Here is a 22,649-nt window from a genome sequence, read left to right as displayed (position 1 = left end):
AAATAAACCTTAACAGCCAGGGCTGTGGGCATTTCTTCTGCTGTACTACTTGTCAGCCAGATGGCACCAGACAGGATAGAAGCCATCAGGCTAATGAGAAGTGCTGACCTGGGCACAATAAAACAGAAGCAGGAGACCTGTTCTGTCCAGGCAGTGCTGGAGGAACAGAACTTGTACATTTTGTGTTGTTTGGCCACTGGTGTCTGGTGTGAAACACACCTGTGTTCAATGTCTGTCACAACTGTCAAAGCAGAACACCCAAAATCTCATTTTTTCTATCCAGGACTCCTTAACTTACAACCTTTGGTTTGTGATTTAACAGCTTTTGAAGCCAGGGAATTTACACTTCTGGTCCTATTTCATTAAACTGCTATCCATCTACATTCATTTTTAAAGTCTTTTCTTCTCTATCCATTGTTTAAATAAAATCACAGCTATCATGGAATGCTCTTTATTTTCTTAGTATCTTCCCCTTAGGAGGCACTGTCATTCAGTATTATTATAAAAAGAATAATTATTCCAAAGATGATATCATACAAATCTCTGATCGACATTTCACTATACTGCAGGTCTTGGTTAAATAAATATTCCTTATGTTGCTAAAATTTTTTCTACTCTGGATAAAACAATTGTAAAGTGCAATTTCAAAAGGTTGCAGTATTTACGTACCCCTTTGGCATCAATTACACCAGGTTTTGCGTTGAACTTCACCGTCTTCAAACGTGCACGCTCCTTTCTTTCAACTCTGGGGAAACAAAAACACAAATGAAGAAACACACATTGATTATAGCAGCATTTTGAATGAGATATTTGATACCTGCTCTCCCAAGACCATCAGCAACTTACTATACCTGAAGTAAACATTTAAAGCAGATTTCATACATTGAAATGGAGAGGTCACTTCCTCAGCCAGGCAGCAGTTTTCTGGCAAATGCAGGACTGGGTTTGAGGAGTCTTGGCTGCCCTACACCAGCAGAACAGCACTGCCTCTCCACAGACATGGGAGTCTGGGAAAAGCATGCTGGGGACAGATTTACTCTCTCTGATTTAAGCTGTTCAAAAATCAGGCAACATTTAGAGTTCTATGCTCAGAGGAATGAAACAAGGACATGTCCTTGCTCACCTTGATTAATATGGACATTATTGTAAAAGTGATATTATCTACCTTTGCAAAATCATCTACAGAATCTATCACTGACTGGCTCAAGTAAAAATTCTGATCATCTACCTGAAAGTGAAACACTAACCCTATTTGTTAAGACTGAGGATTGCTCTAGGAAATCTCCATCGAATCCCACAAAGGCAGCTTATAAGAGATTAGAATACATGCCTGCAAACCTCTTGCTTCTAAGCCTAGGTAGTAGGAATTAATAATTTCTGATAATTATTTTCCAAAATACAAACTGTAGAGTTTTGATAGAATGATAATTAACACAACATGTTTCCTTCTGTCTGAGTAGGCTTATACATGCCCTCCTGAAACACAGTGAATGTTGGTTACTATAGCTACAGTTTAAATTTAGATTAAATGCATTTCTCTGTGAGTGTGGAATATTCACATGGAAACAGCTCAAGAGCATCTTTCGAACTGAATCTATGTTATTAAAAACAGATGAACAGTCTCAAACTTGAACTAGCAGATGAAGTCCCTTGGTAGTACCAGTAAGAAATGAAGACTTGAGGCTGTGTAATTGCCTAAATAGGACTGAGGCTGTGTAATTGCCTAAATAGGATGGATGCCTTCTAAGGAAATAATTAGCACAAATGAACACAATATTCTACTTATTAATCTATCTTAACATTTAAACTCATTCCAGCCCTGCCTAACTTCCTAAAACGTATACTTTTAACTTAATTTCTTATTCACTGCATAAAGAAATTTGGAAATTAATCCTGAAGAATTAATCTTATTTATGAAGTTTGTCATAATTGCTTTAGCAGTCATGGAGGCATCACTACTTTCTAGAGGTGTAGCAGACGAGGAGCTGCAGAAACATTCTGCATTGTTCTGAGAAGTATTTAAGTAATGCCATTAAGTGCCATTATTCCTTCAGGCAAACATAACAACAATGTTCATACATGCTCAGCATGCCTACTGAATGTTCCAAACATTTCATCATCTGGCACTGTATTAAGGGCAGCACACAATGTTGCCTTCCATTACAATTTGTGTGACACCTTCCACAATAAAACTGCTCTCAGTTACTTATAATTTAGCTGAAATGTAAAATTACAAGCTGAAATTTTCTTTGTCTCAGGCTGACTACATTACTGTTGCTACCTGTGCTGCCTGAACTGTCAGTAAAATGGATCAGCTGTTAGAAAAAGGCAAGGACAGAATAAATGGGTCTGGCAAATTTATAATAGAATATTGAAGTTCTTCAGCTGAGGTGCTCTATTCCCTTTATGTCTTTGGTCTGGAATTTGCATTGTGGCAGTGGGTTGCTCTAGTGTTAGGAATATACCTCTCTTTCTCCTGAAGGAATGAGCCCAAATTTCCGAAAAGCTTTAGTTTTACATGCTCTGGAGAATTCTTGGAATTTAGTTTTGGTTCTCCAAAGATTTAGTCTTTGTTGAAACAGTCAGGGTGCAGGACTTCAGTGAACTAAGATGTTCTTAGAATTTCTCATCTGAGATACAGGGACAATTTTTGTCATAGACAGAGTTAAAAAGGGAACTAAACTGGTGAAGATACAAAATTTTGAGCATCTGTTCTTTTAGATTTGTTGATCTAGCTCTTAGAAAAGACACTACTTAAAGGAACACTAACTCAAACACTTTTACCACTTTTTTTCAGGTTTGTAATTATTTTATTTAACAAAAAATAAACTTGACTGTTTTTTTGTTCCCCAAGAAGAAAGGAGTTTAGGTCTAAAGGGTTATTTGCAGCAGCTGACATTGTGAATGTCCAAACAACATATGAGCGTAAATTCATTACATTGTTTTAGTTTACAACAACTGATCATCATTTAAACATTTTGATCCATCAGCTGAAGAAAGTGCTTTTAAGAAAGAAATGTTTCACTTAACATGCTAACCAGTTTCCAATTCTGCTGGGCAAAGCAGGATTATGGGGAGTTGAGCAATAACATGAAGTGAAGGGGAGCACTCCTATCTCCCTGATTTGCAGGGCCCAGACTTGCAACTCTGACTTGCCTGATGTACACATTGCTGCCATGACCCTTTCTAATTATGTATTTGCCTGATAGAGCTATGCCTAAGGGATAAGGAAAGCATGGCTATGATTTCCAAAACAACTTAATGGTTCAGTCCCATTTTCAAAAGTGCCTGAAACTCAAAGAGGTTTCAAGAAATATTCAAAGAAACCTACATCCAAAATTCAAACATGACTGGAGCTGAAAAGCTCTGAGTCCTATGTGGAGACAGTATCACCCTAGCACAACTTATGGGGAGTTCACCTCCATTTTCCCACCCACTCTCCAAGAATAGCTGCGTGCAGAAACACTGCTGTGTACAGGGAAATAACCTGAGATCATCTGAGATCTGGGACAGTTGGAGTATATTCTATATGCTCCCTTTCTCTTGAAAACATTCCTGGTGGTAGATACCTCTTGGCCCTTTTTAGTTCAGAAATGGTCAGGATTCACTCTCCTTGTTATGTAAAGCTAGAGAAGTGGAGCAGTACATTGAAAATATACTTCAACCTTCCATGTTCCCTCACTAGTAAGTTCAAGATTGGAGTTCTTTAGGATACTGTTCTCTTCTTACTCTTTTGAGAAACTTATTAATGGGATGCAACACTCACTACACTGCAATATCTGTCTGCCTTTGTGTTTCTGGGCACACACAGTTGTTGAAAAAGGGTTTGTGAAATTTTTCTTTTTTCAAAATGAAACTTTCAGTTCTTCATAAGTGCTGCAAACAAGAAAAAAATAAAGTATAACTCAACAAGACATGAACTGTGATCACACACTGCTGGACCACTGGGATTTTTGTCGGTGCCTTCCTAAAAGCACTAATCAGTCTTCACAGTGGTGAGGTAGAATATCAAGTGAGAAATGATTTAATCTTCAATAATAGCGTTCATCACTGATGTAGAACACAGATGCAAATTGCCAACTTGTTTCTACAATGAAATAAATGGTAACAGTAGCCTCATTTGCACATATTTGGCATTGAGGTGTTTTGCAGGATGAAAGTTGTTTCCAAATCCAGCATGAGTGCTGTAGTGAGGAGAGTTAGCAAATACAAGAAAGCAATGTAAAATGGATACTTGAAAATGTCTCTTGTCTTGCTTCACCATTTCCAGGTCACTTGCACTCTATTTGTTTTGCTTGCCTATCAAGTGAAAGATAAGTAAAAACATGTATGCAGTATTTATAAATCAAATAGTGGTCTCAGTTCATAGCTTTTTATTGCTTCCATCCTCTTCAAGATGTGACATCTGAGCTTGCTAAGAGATTCCCATTCTCAAACTTATTTTGGAGCATTTTCCTGGAGTGGCATTTTTGCACAAAACATGCATTTTTCAGTAGGAGAGAACATGCTCTGGTTCAGCTCTCCATCTGCAGTGGCTTGCTTATAGAAAGCAGCTCAGCACCTGGTCAATATTTATGAAAAGGAGACCTAATGACATTAGGAAGTGACTTCTCATAAAATTGTAGCACAACCTTATTCTGTTTAAAAGCTAACAGCTGCTTTCCTTCACAGAAGTTTCACATCATTGTATGAGCACAGGAAGAAGTTTATACTTACACATACATACAAATTTCATTCCATATTAAATTTTTCCAATTAGATTAGTGAGTACAGACAGAAAAATTATTTTAGACAAAGCTTAGATGATGTTAAAAAGTTTTATCATCTAAGGATTAAAATGTTAAGCGTTATTTAGAAAGGTAGATGATTTATAGGAAACTATTAAAAATAAAAATAATTTGAGTGGATAAACATGCCCTTCTGCCAAGCTGAGCAGAACAACAAATTTAAGCTGGCTTTTCACCCACAGGGACTTCTGTGCTGGGAAAACCTCTTGCTCCTTGTCCTTAAATGTTTGTGAAACATTGGGTTTTATGCACTTTCCCCCCTACTTTGCTCTGAAAGGAGAGCATGGTTTCATGTACTTGTGGGGAGAAAGTCGTCTATTTGAGAACACAAGTATCAGGCTGGTATTATTACAGCTGGTATAACAGAGATGCAAGTTGCATAACATTTGGCAGTCAGATGTACTTAAACTACCTGAAAGTGGGTATCTTATAATAATGTCCAGTCTGAGAGCAGTTTTGAGACCGCACATCTGAAGGATAACAGAACGATTAGTGTAATTATTTCAGTGTTTTAAGGCCAAATCCTTGTTGGCTGCAGAGGGAGTAGTAGTAAAAGTGGTGAGAATTTATGCTCAGCCATTCTGGGGCAATCTCAGGCTGCATTCCAGACCTATGGACTCAAGTCAGGCAGATATACACACAGCACAGAAAATGCTGAGGCTTGACATTCATGAGGCGGGAGGTTGCTGTTGTGGAGGGCTTGCAATGTAGGAGCTTGTCCCTGTGCAGACACTCAGCAAGGAAAAAGTGAAAAGAACTGGAGGTGTAAAATCAATGCTACAGCAAATTAAAATCTATTTACTATTGAATTAGTGCATCTGTCTAAGAATGAAAAATAATATTATATATGCACATTAGTTTCATGCATTTTTTAAATTCCCTTTAACTAATGTGAGTGTTTTCATAGGGAGGCAATCTTGGACATGGGCTGCTCAGCTTGCTGCTTCTCTTTTATAGATAGCTGATTTGTTTTTTAAATGGATAATAAGAAGGGCAATGAGGCAAATAAAAATTTTTATGATTAAAAGCACAGATTATGTGGAAAGTGTAATCGAAATCTATATATCTATCCAAATGTAGAAAAAAATCCACTGTAAAGCTAATTCTGTTTTTCATTCTAGTATAAATAGCACTTTTTGGTGATAAGGGAGCACTTCACACATGTAACCATAGTGCCCAGGCAATACTGCAGGCTGCCCGAGACATTGGCACAGAGCAGGTGGTTATGTTCCCTCACCTCGGAGACCCTGCCTGATATAATTGTGCTGTCACCTTAAACATAGCCTGGATAAATCTTTTGGGCAGATGTGGAACCAAGAGAAATTTGGCCTGAAATGTTGATTAATTAATACTATATAATTACTTGGTGATGATTAAACCACAACTCAAGTGGTTTGCAGCCTCATGCTGAAGTACTGTGCTTCCCAACACCAACATGGCGCAATACCACACGAGCTGTATATCATTGTATTTGGTTTCTACCCAACTAGCAACACAGTCCTGTGGTGGAGAACAACAGCTATAGTCAGACAAATATACACTGACAAATGAACAAAATGTTGTTTTCAGGTGTAGAAATGGTTGCAATTATATTTAAGAACCACAGGATACTTAAAATCTATTTTTCTATAATCTCCACAGAGGTCATTGGCTCACTACTCTAGGAGACTTGGTCCTTGCATGTACCAGTGGAGAAACTTGGGGCCCCTCTCACTTCTTTGTGCTGCTTCTTTCAGTAACACCCCGCCTGCTAAAGTGCTGCCCGCCAAAACTCTCTCTTAAAGCCTGACTTGGCAATTTAACTATAAACAAGGCAAAAAATCCACATGTTGGCAGAAGTAGTGAAATCTAATGAAAAGAAAGCTTTCAAACTCTATTAAATCACTAAGAGGTAATGTATCCAAAAACCTGGAGAGACTAATGAGTGGCAGCTCCCCTATAATTCTAAATTATGATTTTTTTTGCTGGCTTATAGAACATAAGTAATAGAGGAGAAAAAGAGTAAGGAGTCTTGATTAATCATTCCTATTATTTCTAATCAGCTCATGCTAAAATGTCATTGTATGATGGGCTTGCCTGTAAAAAAATAAAAGACCTAAACACATGGAAAGCAATTACAGCAATTACCATTACACAGCATCTCCAAGAAGAAATATGTCTGTTTATATACATATATATTTGTACACACATATAGATATATATTTCTATACACACACACACACACACACACACACACACACACACACACACATATATATATATAATTTCACTTATGGGAAATGCAGGAATTGTATCTTAGCTGTTGCTGGACAGAAGTCAAGGGAAGTATAAGTAAGATAGAAGTAAAGCAGACAGCCAAAAGACTCAACCTGGTACTAATAATTCCTGGATCTATGTAGCCTGTCACTCACCCAAAGTGCAAAAAATAGCATTCCACAAGCAGTAAAAGGAATCTAAACACAAAAGAAAACCCTTCCAAGCACAACCCCCTGAAGCCCCCAAGCCCTTAAAAAAAAGAACAGAAATGAATTGGGGATTGAAAAAATATAAGACAATATAAAAATTAATTTACAACATGATGGCAAATTTAGCTTGCAGGACAAGCCCAGCAAACAGCTACAGATATTCTTATTTCCTTCCTTTCTTTCTACAACAATATTTTACTGCAAGATATAACATATGCTGTATTATACACAAAGCAATGCCTATAGAAGTCATTCCATAAAAACTATAAGAGACATGGCATCCTGGAGCCAACAGCTAAAATGAGGATTTCCATGCTGTAACTGTCTATATTTGGTCAAATGAATTCCAGGGGTACTCTGTTTTATATTAATCCTCTTACAGTCAATAACCCACACCTGCAGAGGAAACTGAACTCTGAATTAGCACAATCTGGTGAGTATGATTAGCTTTACTCTCTGTAACTCAGCCCTATGTGCACTGATTGCTCATCCTCCCCTTGGGTGGTGTAAATGACCGCAGAAGATGCTGGCAAGAGCACATCAGTCTCAAGTGCTGAGGAATAATCCAGAACCCACAGAAAGGAAACAGCACTCACTTTTCAGTGCATTGGGAAAAAATATTGTACAACTGAAACCTTTTCTGAAATAACAGCAACCTCCTCCCACTCCAGCTCAGGTGTATCATTACATTCATGCAGACAGAAAATCAGATGCCATTGATTTTTCCAGGCCACTCAGCTTCACTAGTGAAGAATAAGGATGACAAGTGGCATGGTAACTGTACCTCAATCTTTTAAAATTCATGACTCTTATTTTTAGGTTTTAACCAACCTATTTTCATATGGCATTTTTTTTTAAATTTTATTTTCTACTAGTGTTTTCTCAGCCCCACCTTATTCCTAGGCTCTCTTATATGCCTGACCTTGACTAGAGAACCTCTATCTTTTGTCCTTGAAAACACCACTGTGTGGGTAACCCAGTAAGCTTTAGGCGCATACCACTTTCTACTTTACACGATATACAATTCCACATCTTAATTAGCTTTGTCCTATTTTCCTCTGTAGTTGTTTTAATATGTACGACAGCTTTTTGCACCTTTTCATAGTAGGCACCACACAGGAGTGAGCTTTGTGCACTTAACCATAGTATTAAATAAACTCTTCTCTCTTCCCATGCATAGCCCAATTATGTAATTACAGCAGTATTTACTGTAGCAATGAATAGCAGGCAAGTATTCATTTTTCAGTATTTAGAGACTAAGTCTGGTTAATGGGCACATTTTCCACCTTGAAACTTATAACCTAACCTTACAACCTAACCTTTTATTTCTGTCTATTACACAACACCAAAATGGCTCTTCACTGAAAAACCAAGTGTGGATGCTATTCAAACATGATCATTAGAGAAATTAATGTTTTTTCAGGGCTCATGTAAAGAAGGTATTTGATGGCTTTTTAGTTTACTTTTACATGATTTAGAACAATGAGTACCATTAGCTCTATTAGTACCTTGGCCAATTCACTTGAAGCAGTAGCAGATGCTCAAGGGAGCACCAAGCATCCCATTTCCCCTCTATAAAAAAATAGTCATGATCATTTTTACACTAGTGCTAAAGCTGAAATAGCTAGGAATAGAAAGTTTATACTCAGTATGACGGCATTGCTGCAAAGAAAGAAATGTAATATGTTTTGACAGATTTAATTTTCCTCCTACCCTTTCAGTTCTTGACCTTTTTATAGCAACTATCAACAGAGCCAGGAGGTAATACTGTTTTGTGTGCTAGTTCTGATACTATCAGAGACTTGTGGCCAATTTTACAAAAGCATCTAGGCAGAATTAACAATAGAAACAATGAGGGAGATTCAGATACCTGTTCTCTCTCCGACAGTCACCACGAATCCCTCACAGACACAAAAGATTCAGATTCAGCTTGGAGAGCAGATGAAAGTGCCTTCATTTACATGATATGAAAAATTTACTTTGATATTGATTATCCATCAGTTTCCAGGCAGGCAGAGATTAAATTAACAGATTTCTAAGCCAAAGATGACCATTATATAATTTAACACCATATTTTACATCACACAGGCTGAGAAGTTTAATTCTATTACCCTCTCAAAAGAAAGACATACAGTCTCGATTTAAAAATGTCAAGTCATTCATTACATCCTTCAGCAGTTTTATGCAATGGCTAATCACCCTGACATTAAAACATGTGTTCCACTTCAAATTCAGAACAAATTCCCAGACTCAGGTTCCTTTTTTTTTTTTTTATGAAGCTCTTTAGTAGATGGCGATCTTTCCTTCTTTTCCCCTTTCTTTATGAAGTTATTAATAATTGAGTCACCTTCTGAGTTTCTTTTCAGTACAGTTCTAAACAGCCTGAATGCTTTAAATCTCACAGCAAAAACTGTGTCTTCCAACTCTTGAAATACCTGTGGGATTTTCCTTTACTGCCCCCAATTTTTCAGTAGATCTATTCACCCCATCTTTGCAAAAAAAGAAATATTTTAAGATAATCGCCGAGGAGGTAAGAAGGAGGAGGCAGAACTCACCTCCTCTTACTGGGTATAACTCCCATCTCCTCACTGTCCCCCTCCAGTGTGACCCTTCTTGCCTGCCACCATTCATCATCTGAGGCGTTGATGACGTGCAGGATGTCTCCATACTTGAAACTCAGTCCTTGGCTTGGGAGGCCACTGTCTTTGCTCTTGTCATAGTCAAACATGGCTCTGTGAAAGGAAATAAAGATATGAAAGCAGGTGATTAGATCAGTCTGGGTACATGTACTTCTAAACAATTATTCATATTTTATGTCACAGGTAACCTTTTCCAAGAGGAAAGGTCCTACTCAGAGGAAAACTCTTTCTACTGTGAAGTAAGTGTTTACGGAAGCCTTTTTTTTTTTTTTCCTGTAAGAGAAAGTGAATAGTAAAATCTGATACCAATTTTCAGCCTATGCCTTTCAGTCCTATGCCTGGCACCTACACCATGGTATATGTATCCCTCTTTCTGAGAGTGAGACCTAGCAAGTGCTTTTAGCTAGGTAACTCCACCCATTGGAGTTACCTAGCTAAAAGTTACCTACCTTGATTTCTTACAGGAAAAAAGTACTTCAGAATATTTTTCACATGTAAAATATTGTTTAAAGATCATGCCTGTCAAGAACTGATGTTTATTTCCTATAGAGAAAATATGATCATAATCCTGGCTGCAGAAATGTTACATCAATTAAATCCCAGTAAATGTCTAATAATCCCTACTCTTTCATTGCCAGAAAGAAAGCTATGGCAATCTTTTCACTGGTAAGCACTTTTGTGAGAAGGATTCGATTTGTAAATTCTAGTGCAATTGCGAAGAATGATTGTAGCAGTTTTATGGGTATATATAAACCACTCAAAGCTACTTCTCATAAGGTGGAGAACTTTAAAATAAGTTCTCAAAATTGTGACTATACAACCAAAATAATTTAAGGCTCTCATACAAACCAACTGTGCATGGCAAGTCTGGTTTAGGAAGAGGAAAAATGCTACTTGAAATATGTCTTCTTTTAAAGAGTTTAAAGTCTTGAACTAACATCTTCAGAAATACCCAGATAATTCCCTTCTCTGAGGATAAAGACTGCTGAATTTTACATAATCCATAAGCTTACTTATGCTTGTTCCTTTTTTGGTAAATGTTCTTGGAATGTAAGTACCCTTTGGAAAAATTTAATGGCTTAGCAGTTGAAAAGTTATTTTAAAAACCTGACTATATCTTATTAAATATTTACATTCATAAAGGACTCTTACTGGTACTAGGTCATCTGCTACTTCTCAAGTACAGCTTCCTGTGAGGACCTCTGATGAAGAAGCTCATAAATCCAGAAGCATTTAAGTGTCATTAGACACCTCTTCTTAACCAACTGATGACACCAGATCCCTGGAAGATGGCAGTGCATATGTGGAGAGGCACACAACACATCATCCCGTGGGCATTGCCCTTGGCAGCAGGCAGCAGTCAGGGTTTTACCACTGTATTGAACAGTCTTAAAATTCACTGATTAATTGTGCACCTTGCCATGGAAGCTATTCAACAGCTCAAAACCCCTAACCAGAAGTTGGCCATGCTGGATACTGGGCAGACATCATACAATCCCGATTCCAGGCATAATTAAGTCACTCAAAACAAGGGACAATATTTTCTGTTACAGAGAATAAGCAAGACTCTCATGTCCCTGATGCAAAACATTCCCTGATGCCAAACTGGAATTGCTCCATATTAGGCAAGTTCTAAGATGAAGGTTGTCTTTCAAAAGTTGAGAAGTAGAAAGTATGACAATATTCTTTGTCCTTGAACAGACGTTTGCACCTCAGAGCCCACATATTGACTTAAAATGTGTCTGTCATCGTGCTGGCTGATGTTAATGATGAATGCAGATGGCAATGTTTGCCACTGACTAGCTTTGATTGGAGTAATCATGTGCATTGCTAATTAAAATGGGATTGCAGATCTCAGACAAGAGACTTTTTGAGCACACTTTTCATTGAATGAAAGATTTTGTGGCTGATGCGGTACAGATGTTGATTACTCCATTAGCAAATGAAAATGAATTGAGAGCTAATTTCAGTGATCTTTCCTAAACATTTCAAATTAAGAGCCAGGTCTTGGTAACAGCTGTATTTGAGTTTACACTTTTGATAACATTTCTGGCTCTGTAAAACATACTTTTGCTGGCTGGCTGTTGGCCCAGCTCTAAAGTATGTGGAGATCTTCACTTCAGGCATTGTTGACTACTTTGGGCTATAGAGACATCTGGGCACACTCATCCCCACCACCTCAGGCTGTGAGGGCAGTTCAGATTGCAAAATCTAACCCCTTTAAGAGACTGATGTGTCATTTCTAATTTTCTACCTGATGAACACCACACAGTTCTGTTTGTGTGTGGTTTTGAAGGTGTATATAAAAATAACACCTCTGCATCTGTTGAGTGCCAGCTAAGTGACACAAAATGAATGCAGCCATGAATGCTTGGTAAAGGAACTGGGCAGAACAGGCAGAAAAAGACGCCATTTTTTCTTTGCCCTTTCATGTTTTTAGACAACAACATCCAAGTCTTACAGGATGCCATCTGCAAGCACTGAAACTTTCATCAGAGTCAAGGTGAGCTCTCAGCAAGGTCTAGATGTTTTGTGTAAGCTTCTTCACCAGGATAACACACTAAGGGGTATGTTAGACACCTTAGAAAGGTTCTGCCACACCAGGAAGAATATCAGAAGAAAAGTTAAAAAATAGTAGCACCTTTGCTGAATATTATGAGCAACACAGTCCAGCAAGAAACCCACCCTTGCACAGAGCACCTAACAGCCCTCTCTGAGAGATGAGCACCCTCATTTCAGCTAGAGAAGGACCAGCCCAATCAGGACCAGACAAGTCCTCTTCCAAAATGAGATGTTTAATAGAAACAGGGTTATTCAAACCATCCAGAGGGTCTAAACCAAGAAGACATGTCAGAGTGCCTCTCTCTGTGATGAATTAGAGGTATCTCCCCAATACACAAGCACAATACTGCAGATAGTGGAGGGGCAGCAGAGCGAGTGAGCTTTCTGAACTCACTAACATGACCATATACTTTCATTTGGCTGAGGCTGCTTACTCATGGGTTGCTTGGGCAGTTCTTCACAGCACTGAGCTGTAAATAATGTTTAGTGTCTTTTACTGCAGTATTAAAGAATAATAATTTCAATAACATTACAACATTTTAATGACATTTATCTAACAGTCTTGAACACTAACAGCTTCTTTTTTTTCTTCTTATAAAAAGTGCATCTTTAAGCACTGTTCTTTCAGGTGCTTTATATGCTCAGTTAGCTGCTTGTATCCACTGTTAAGCCTTTTTTTTTTTGCATCCTATGGGACAAAACCAAGAGCTTTCTCTGTGCCAGTAAGTTTTTTTTTTTTTTTTTTTTTTCCAAATCAGCTGTCTCAGTTTACTTTTGAATTAGGATAGTCAATCTTTTATAACAAAGGAAATAAGTTTGAATTATTTAACTTCCACTTTAGAGCTGTCACCCATGTTGTGATCACACCAGCATCAGAAAACTCCTGTTCAGAATCTTCTAGACAGTGCATTTCACAAAAAGAACCCTGGGTCACACAGGATAGAGAATGCATTTTGAAGTTACAAATACACTAAACCCAGTGACTGCTATGAGATGTGGATAAAATACTGGAATAGGGAAAAGAGCCTGCTACTAACCAGTTTAACAGATGTGGTAAAATCATGATTTGGTCAGCTTAGCTCCCTTATTAGAAAAAGAGCAACATGAATTGGTGTGATTATCAAAAGCATAAGATATATGCACCAAAGTTCCATTAACACTTAAGTTATTTTCTTCTCAGTTCTCAGTTCTTGCCTTAGTTTAAAGAAAACTGTTTAATATCTTTGAGAGTGAAAAGTGTCATTCAAATGCCAAGTACTGCCATGAAAGACTTGCTGAAAGCCTCATGCTTATAGAAAATAAAGTCCTGAGAAGTGAAGCGGGAGGTGCAAACATTTAGAAGAAGCTGGCTATCACAAATATTTATGAACATGTGAGACTTGCTTCCCTGATATTATTCCAGACTTCAGAAGTGATCATTGCATTAGACTAATCCCAGCAGCAATTTGGACAGAACCTAACAGGTTTTATTTTTGTGCTTGGGTGCTTCTTAATAATTTTAAGGTAGCCACATCTGCATAAAGCATGAGACAAGCATTTCAAAACAGCATTCTAATTCATTACTCAAATATTGTTTTAAATTAAAATACTGACTTGACCAAGCTGTAATACACTGCCTAATATGCAGTGAGGTGTCTAAATGGCATGAAGGCCACCAAAACTAGGGTATCTTTTTTCTTCCACTAATTTTGATTATATCTTTGTTATTTGAGGCATTTTCAAAAGCTAAGCTGCCTTGTGCAGTAAATTTCTATTCCTAATGACACCTATTCTCACAGCTAGAGGAATAAATGTTTGACAAAGAAAATATATTAGCTGTAACAAAACAGATAATCAATTCCCAGTGCAAACCTATATATTACAACCTATTGATATCCATGATACGATATTGTTACCAGCATTTGCAACTTGAAAAAAACAGGCTACAGAAAGACTAAGTGATCTTGCTAAGCCCTTAGCAGAAAAGGGAATTTAACAGAGAAACCTCTTAGCTTCCTCAGCTAATGCTGTAAACACCACTGTTAGTAGTCTTCGCAATCTTCCTGACAAAGCAAGGGATATATTTTACTGAATGCTTCTATATGTTCAGTGCAAAACCCCAAAATCTTCCACTCCTGTATCAATGGCCAGTAATTTCATACAGTTCAGGTGCTGTGTGTCAGCTTTATTTGCATCTCTGAAATTACTTTCTTCTTCTGGCACAGATGGGAGTTTGCACATAAATTTACAGACTGCTTTTTGCTATTCACTTGATTATGAAACGACAACAACATTTAGCAAGAGAGATTTTCAGCTGCTGTAAATAGTCCTCTCCTGTGATCTGCCAGCATATCTGCTTATGCACCACTAAAAGATATTTCTCTCTTCTCTGAAAATTTCTTGAACTGGGATTCTCAGACATCAGATTTGATAGCATCATCCTAAGGGAGCTATATGCTATTCTCCTCATTCACCACATCTATCCTACCCCCTGCCCTATTCTTTTTTTTTTCAGATGGGGAAATCCAGTGCAGAAGGGTTTAATTGTTTGCCTGGTTTTAGACAGTAACTCAGCATCATAGTCAGAATCAGACCCCAAGCTTCATAGCTCTCTTTTCTGCACTTAGTAATAAATGCATTACCACCCACTTGCAGGCTCAGCTTGAAGAAAAAATTAGAAGATGAAAGAAACACTAATGTAATTCATTGCTATAGCTACAACAGAGAGTGCAGCGGCTCTCTGATCGAAGCAGCCATTGCAAGGCAATTAAGATGATATTAAAAGGGTTAAATTTTCATGCGCTGGCAAGTAAAGACTTTCAACTTCTCCTCCCAGATATGTTTCTATCTGGAGAAGCTGAACTGGTAAATCCTATGTGTAGGGCACACAAAAAAGGTTTCTCTCTCCTTGGGAGGTTTCGGAAGCTTGGAGATGCTGCTTGTTGAGACTGGAGGCTGCTGCAATAGCCCCCGTGCACAAGATGATTCTGTTGTACATCATCATCTCTGCTGAGAGAGTTGGGCAGAACAGCTTTTATTAGGATTAAACTACAACAATGTAGTTTTAACAAAATATGTCTGAATGTTTGACCTGTCATTCATAGATACCATGATTCCTGCTTTTTCTTTTTCTTTGCCTTATTTTTCTTTTACTTTTACTTCCATTCCCACCCACCCCCCCCGCCTTTATTTTGGTTTTTTGCTTCTTTTTTATTTTTTTTCCCCCTATCTTAATGATATTGTGACTCTTCATGAAGCCCATCCCCTCACCCTTGTCAGGCTGAGAGGGACAGCATTGGCTGCTTGAGTTACCAAAATCAGTCATGACAGGGCAGCACTGCAACACGGTTGCCAGGTTCCCTTTGGAAGTCAACACTGATCAGGGCCCATTGCCAGCAACAGATTGGATTCACCCAAGGCAGACAGGAGTGCTGTGTCCAGCTGTGGGCCCCTAGCAGAAGGATGTAGACCTGCTGGAGTGAGTCCAGAGGAGGCCACGAAGATAATCAGAGATCTGGGGCACCTCTGCTATGAACACAGGCTGAGAGAATTGTGGTTGTTCAGCCTGGAGAAGAGAAGGTTCACGGAGACTATTATGATCTTCCACCACCTTAGAGACTACAAGTAAGCTAGAGAGGGACTTTTTACATGGGCATGTAGTAACAGGATAAGGAGAAATGGCTTTAAATTAGTAAGAGAGTAGGTTTAGGCACTGAGCCATGGGGCATGCTCCCAGTCAGTGTGGAGTTCAGGGTGTTAGCATAGCTGCTCCTAAGGCACCTCCACTGCAGCAAATCCCATTGCACATTTGCATGTAGGCCTTTTCCATTTGCTATCATACTACTTTTTTACTTCATTCAGCAATTTCTCCATTCAGTCCAAGTAATTCCTTATTTTTTTCCTCCTAGTGGGAATTTGGCAGAGAGTTATGTCACAGATCTCAATGAAAAAGAGGATTGGAGACAGCAGCAATTAGTTCCAGAAAAATTTCACGAAAAAGAGGGATATATTTTCTTTATGATGTTTATCAGGGAAGAGGACTGTCATTTGTCCTTGGGGAATATTCTTCTCATTTTGGAGATACAAGCATGATGCTTAATGTCAGCTCTTATGAGCCAATCTCTATGTTGCCAAGGGGCTTTTTTTTTTTAGTTTTTAGCAAGTGCTCATATTCTGTGCAGGAAATGGGTTCTGCAAAATTTGTACAGAAAAATGTAAGTCAACATTTTCAGAAGTATCAAACCAACATTTTGCACTTTCATGGTCTTGCTATGCAACAGCATACAATGTACTATGTTAGAGGCAAAATATCTCACAGTGAGCAAGGACTGACACTTCAGTCTTTCAGCAGTGGACATGGACAGATATAATATTACTCCCAGGTTTGCCTGGCTTTTACCCCTCCCAGCAGGAATTGTAAGGTGGCTTGAGAAAGTGAAATTCCTTCATGCTTTTTCTTGTACCGGCACAAGGGGAATTCCTTTCAAGGAGCATAAGTTTTGTTTCTTTGGCATTTTACAGGGCATAAAAGACCCAAACAGAATTCCCCTTCTCCTTGCAAACACCTGAAATCAAACTGTGAGCATATGCTTACCTTACTATAATTTACTGGCTAGGAAAATCTGGAAGCCAGTTTCATCTGTGGTAAACAGAAGCTTTTAAATACATCTGCATTGGACTCAATGTAGTCCACATCCTCAGCTTTAGGTTTGCTTTAAAACGGGGAGATCACCTTGGGTCTGAACAGAATAAATTTAGCCTTAAGCATTTTGATAAACTCAAAATGATAAACTCAAGAGGACATCTGTTGTTGATTCAGCACCCCTGAATTTGTGGCTGAAATTTCACAATAAATCCCCAAACTTGTGCATGAGATGCAGATTTCACAGCAAACTCAAAACTTACTCCAGGTTTGTACTTAGCTGTTTCTGCTAAAGAAATGAGATAATTTTTGACCGACCTTGACCTGGTCTGTGCATTATGCACCAAAATGATATGAAATCGGTCTTATTCTTGGGTTTTATTTTTTTTCCTCCCCATACAGACTAACTGAAGCTGCTGCTTGACTGCATCTCTGGTTTCTCTCTGAGGCATCAAGTGCATTTTCTGAACACAGATTTTTGTGTTAGGACATTTAAGATTATGCATATCCAGAAAGGAAATGTGACTGGATGTCAAATCAGGGATACTTTAAACTACTGGGAAATTCACCTGAAATTGCAACCTGTGGATTGCACGGATTGACACAGGGGCTGAAAAGTCATTCTCTCTCATAGCAACTTATTTGTTGCCTGAGAATATTAATTTAGGGATTTTTTTTTCCACAGGGAAAAATAAAATACAATAAAATATAAAATAAAATCAGGTATTTCTTTCAAATACAATGAAACTGAAAGAGAAAAATTATGACTCTGCTAGCACAGCCTATAGCTAACCCCATATCTCCCTGCACCCAAATGTGTCTTCTTATCCACTAGAGAATACACTGCAAAAAAGCACTAGATTTAGGTATTTTTTAGTAATTGGTCTGCAGTAGTTCTAACTATTGCAAGAGAACTCGAAGATCTGCTTTGGGTAGTTGGGGTTTTCCAGGTAGTTTTCTCAGATACCCTGTAGCTAGCAATTGTTTTCTCTTAGACCTAATCATGACCCGTCATGAATTTAAAATTCCATTGTGGCCAGGCTGCCCACAGAATTCATTGTGCTTCCACTGGTTTATAATCAAAAGGAAATTTTCAGCACACAAAAAAACCCCCTCTGGTAACATAATTATTACTACCAGCCAGATATATGATGGTTTCTTTTCTTTTTTTGGACAAGGATATTAGACATCTGCAGAACATAAGTAAGACAAAGCCTTCCTATGAAAAAATGTCATGGAGGTGATCGTAACATAATGAATCATAATATATCATAATAATTTTTTAATATCATAATAAATTCTTTTAAACACTCCAGCCTTTAGAAACCGCTGTTGGAAAAAAGATTGTTCTCTAGCTGTGGAAAAGTGTAGACAAGCAAAACTCAGAGAAAGTATTAATGAGATAGAACACCGGCTGCTCTGAGGAGAGAGGACATTATGGAAAGAAGGTAATGATGTATACTTGGCCTTGAATGCTGTCCTTTGACAGTGACAGTGTCACAATTTGGGTTTTCATTGTTATTGTGTTATCTCAGGTTCTGCTGAGATAATGAGAAGCCCCATGCAAATAGGAGCTATACTGTAGAAAAACACTGAAAATTATTATAGAAATTAATTATCCTGCCTAATGTGGAGAAATGTACTAAATCCATAAACTCTGCTGAATGCAACTATTTGATAAATCATGAAAACCTTTTGTGTCTAGGTCAAATCTTGAGGAACTCATTAAGAGTTTATTCAACCCGCAGGAGGAGGTTGCCTATAGAATGAGTCCTTTCTTTGGGTTTTAGCATAGACTTCAATTGGAAGCAATGCAATTAATTTCTGGATTTGACTTTCTCTCTTTAAAGGGTGACTTTTGAAGAAGAGTAATTTTGCAAAAATCCAAAGGCAATTGAAATCTAAAGATGAGTGTTTATGGTACAAAGGTCAAGTGTCTCTATATAACCTCTGCTTCATGAGGCCAAGCATGAAATCTCTAAAGATGTCAGATTTTTAAGGTGGAACTCTAGAAAAATCTACGCCATAGGCCTGAGCTGAACTCATCTAAAATTGTCTAAACTGTAATGGAAATAACAGAGAAAGTTTGCTTGGAAGAGCAGCAGCTATGATGTTCTACTTGGTCAACAAGTTCTCTGGATTCCTTGAAGTCAACACTTACTTACCACCAAGAGATTTATCCTGTGAAGTTTTATTCTGTGATTGGGTAGAATGTTTTCTAGTAGATGATATATTCTATAAACCTCCACCTTCTTGAGTCAAATGAATAATTCAAAACCAGTTTTCACTAGTGTTTGCTCTTAACAGAAAAAAAAAAGCTTGAAAATAAGACATCAGAATATTCAAAAGCAGAAACAAACAAACAAAAATTAAAAATTAAAATAATGGCCTTTGGTGTCACCTCATCACTGTCAAAACAATGTAACTGTTACTTGTTGATTAGATTTGTTGATCTCACAATGTGTCTGGTTGTCAATTTTCTTTATAAATGTACTTGGACTATAAAAGTGCTGATCGACCACTATTACCCAAAACATTTAACAGCAGCAATATCTATTTTAATATTTCTGAAACAAAGCTGCAAGAGGATGATGCTAAAATTCTTATCTTCTCTCCATGAAACAAAAAATTAGGTTTGTTTTCCCACAACTCCCTGCAATTCCTTGCAATTCCTCATTCATTCCATTGCATTACCCACACCCTCCTCCCTGGGAGTTCTGGCTCATGTGTGCTCAAAATCAGGATTAAGGGTAACATCACAAGTTCCTGCATCCCATTTTTAAAGGTAAAATAAGCACATTTGAGACAGGGTTTTGTAGACTTTCAATGAAGATTAGACTTTGATTTGCTAAGTCACTTTGAAAACATTACCCTAAGCAGCTTTAAGATTGACAGAATTTGCCTTAAGCTGCTCTGAGGCTGACAAGATGAAGGTCTGGTGCAGTAACAGAAGTGCTTTGATTGCTTGCTCCTGGATGCTGCTAGCAGCTAGGAGAAACCAGGAACTAGGGTAAGTTCCTGCTGCCATGAATGAAGCTTAGAGTTTTGATGGTCTTGTCTGTAATGATACTTCTCATTCTGTATGCAATTCCTTACTTAAGCAACCAAACTGGCACCTCTCCTTTTATTATCTTCATTTGAATTGAGTCTTGTGGCAACAAAAAGCCTAAAAACAAATCTTCCAGGAAAACTAGATTGTTCTTTTCCCTCCCCCTGCCATTACAAATTTCTATGTATACTGGCTTAAGTTTACCCAGATTTTAAGACAGTCCTGTGTCCTGCGGGAAAAAAAAAAGAACAACCACGAGCCTTTATTTCCACTCAGCAATTAACTTTACATGGGAAATATTAATTAAAAGCTATGTTTAAAAGCTTAATTTTAGGCAAAGTGAAGCTTGCCATCTTTTGAATCAGGCTCTTAACAAAATTTTGTTTAGCATTTGAGTAATCTGATCAATTTCAAACAGATTACATGTACTTTGACCTAAGTATACCGTGACACATTCTATGTACTAGAAAATAATTCATAGGTGCAGTTGCTTTTTTATTATTCCTTTTAGGTAAATAATGTCTATGAATTCATTTTAAGGAAATTAACTGCACATTTCAGGATGTAAAATTCAGTTTGGAACATCATAAACCACAACCATTTCCTAAGCCTGTGTCTAACGATTGTATCAAGCTAGTTAATGTTAGATATGTCTGTACAGGAAACGCAAAACTGAGGCAAAACCAGTAAAAAAATCCCAGTTTATTTCTCTGGCAGCTATAAATGAACTGTAACTCCTTCCCTGGTTTATAGGTTATGCTGGCATCTTTCCTCTCTATTTTAAAGACATTGAATAGTGCCCTCTACAAAAAGGTTTTGTAGCTGGGAAAGTCATAGAAGAGATCAATTTATAAACATATCTTTTTGTGTCATGTTCACCATTAGCTGATCCAAAAATTTCTTCATATAATCTTGCTTGCTGGCCCTTCTGAGGTGTTTGATGAGGCTTTCTTGAGAGCTGGTCAATGTCAGTGTTTAAGAAACATTTGTACAATGCCCTCAACAACACACTTTGATTTGTGCTCAGCCCTGACCTGGTTAGGCTTTTGGACTTGATGATCCTTGTAGGTCCTTTCCAACTAAAATATTCTCTTCCCTTCATTCCATTCCACTTCAGCGGAAGAAAAGCCTCTAAAAGAACCAACAAACCTTATCCTTAACAAGGAAGATGCATGAGGTCAAGTCTTGTTTCCATTGAAGGAGGCAGGAGCAAATCCCACACTCCCAAAAGAGAAAACATGGCAAGAACTTTTCTAAAAAAACCAGTCTTTGCTAAAACAAACCATGTAGGAATAAGGGACTGCATTAGACCACATTCACACATTTGCATTATTTGGGGATCAGTTCCTCACCATGGAGCTGCTCTGAACATGTGGGAGAGGACAGAAGCTCACCATGGGAGGGTGAGCCTTGGTGCAGGCAGCACAAAAGTTCTGAAATTTTGGGGGATACCAGAAACTCACCTGGACAAGGTCCTGAGCAACCTGAAGTAATTTTGAAGCTGACCACATTTTGAGAGGGGGGTTGGCCTTGCAACATCAGCATGATCTCCTTTAAACTAAATTACCTACGATCATATCTACAGAAGGACCAAAGTATAAAATACGACCAGACATAGGAGTTTAGACCATACTTATCACTTTTGGGAATATCAAGAATTTTTAATATATATTCTGCATAAAATGATACTTTGGTATCCGAGAGCATTTTCTGTAGTGGATAAAAATACTTCACTTTGCTTAAAAGTGCCTTGATGAAGGTAACTGAGGATGTTACAGAGATGCTTAAGCTATGTACAGTTTCAGGTGATCTTCAGAATCATGCACCAACACTGAAAAAATCTTGAATCACTTGAAGGTGGTTTGGGAACTCCAGTGTGCTGAGTGGCTGAGCCATCTTTGGGCAGTGTGGGCACTCTATAGCCATGGGATTACAGCAGAGAGGGATTTCTTTTCTTAGTATTTTGGGAAGACAAATAAGGTGCAGTGCAGATATTCTTACAGAAATCTGAAGTCCCTGGAGAGTAATGGAGAGAGCTAAGTACCTATGGGAAAGGAATAATTCTAAGCATTTACATTAGATCAGAAAAATGGGCTGATATAGATGGTATGAATATTTCTCTGATTTGGTGTCCAGTTTCCTAATGGTAAAATAAGAATACACAAAGAGGGTATTATGAAGTGCTCAGAAAATGTGGTAAAGTGGCCATATTGATGGCTGTGATGGGAAAATTGAACATAACGAGTGAAATGTTTTTGATTTCAATAGAAGCATCAATTGAAGTTACACATTTTGTCAGAAAAGTCTGAAGTATAAATTACACTGTCATTTAGCATTTGCTTATACAAAACCCATGCCATTAAAATGAATTGAATCTTACAGAATGACAGAATAGGGACTGAAAATAAGTTCTTTTTTTAAACTATTATTCTGATATGCCAGGGAGTTGTGGAAAAACAAACAAACAAGAAAGTGAACAAACAAATGTCTGTGAGTGAAGAGATGTTTTTCTTTCACTTGATGTGT

General features: G+C 37.8%; 1 protein-coding gene across 45 annotated transcripts in view; it reads right to left on the bottom strand.

Annotated features, from left to right (window-relative positions):
- Positions 1–22,649, bottom strand: part of DLG2 (discs large MAGUK scaffold protein 2) — a 988,777-nt gene that overhangs the window by 42,060 nt on the left and 924,068 nt on the right. For all 45 annotated transcript variants that reach the window (XM_030286703.4, XM_032751275.3, XM_032751277.3 and 42 more), the window contains 2 exons: positions 9,808–9,984; positions 670–745 (listed from right to left, as the gene is read on the bottom strand). In XM_030286703.4, coding sequence (XP_030142563.1) covers positions 670–745; positions 9,808–9,984 — 253 coding nt within the window. The remainder of the gene's footprint in view (positions 1–669; positions 746–9,807; positions 9,985–22,649) is intronic.

This window comes from Taeniopygia guttata, chromosome 1 (assembly GCF_048771995.1).
Source record: "Taeniopygia guttata chromosome 1, bTaeGut7.mat, whole genome shotgun sequence".
In the NCBI taxonomy this organism is placed as follows: Eukaryota; Metazoa; Chordata; class Aves; order Passeriformes; family Estrildidae; genus Taeniopygia; species Taeniopygia guttata.
The sequence above is the reverse complement of the archived record's forward strand: the minus strand, read 5'-3'. Positions and strand labels throughout refer to the sequence as shown.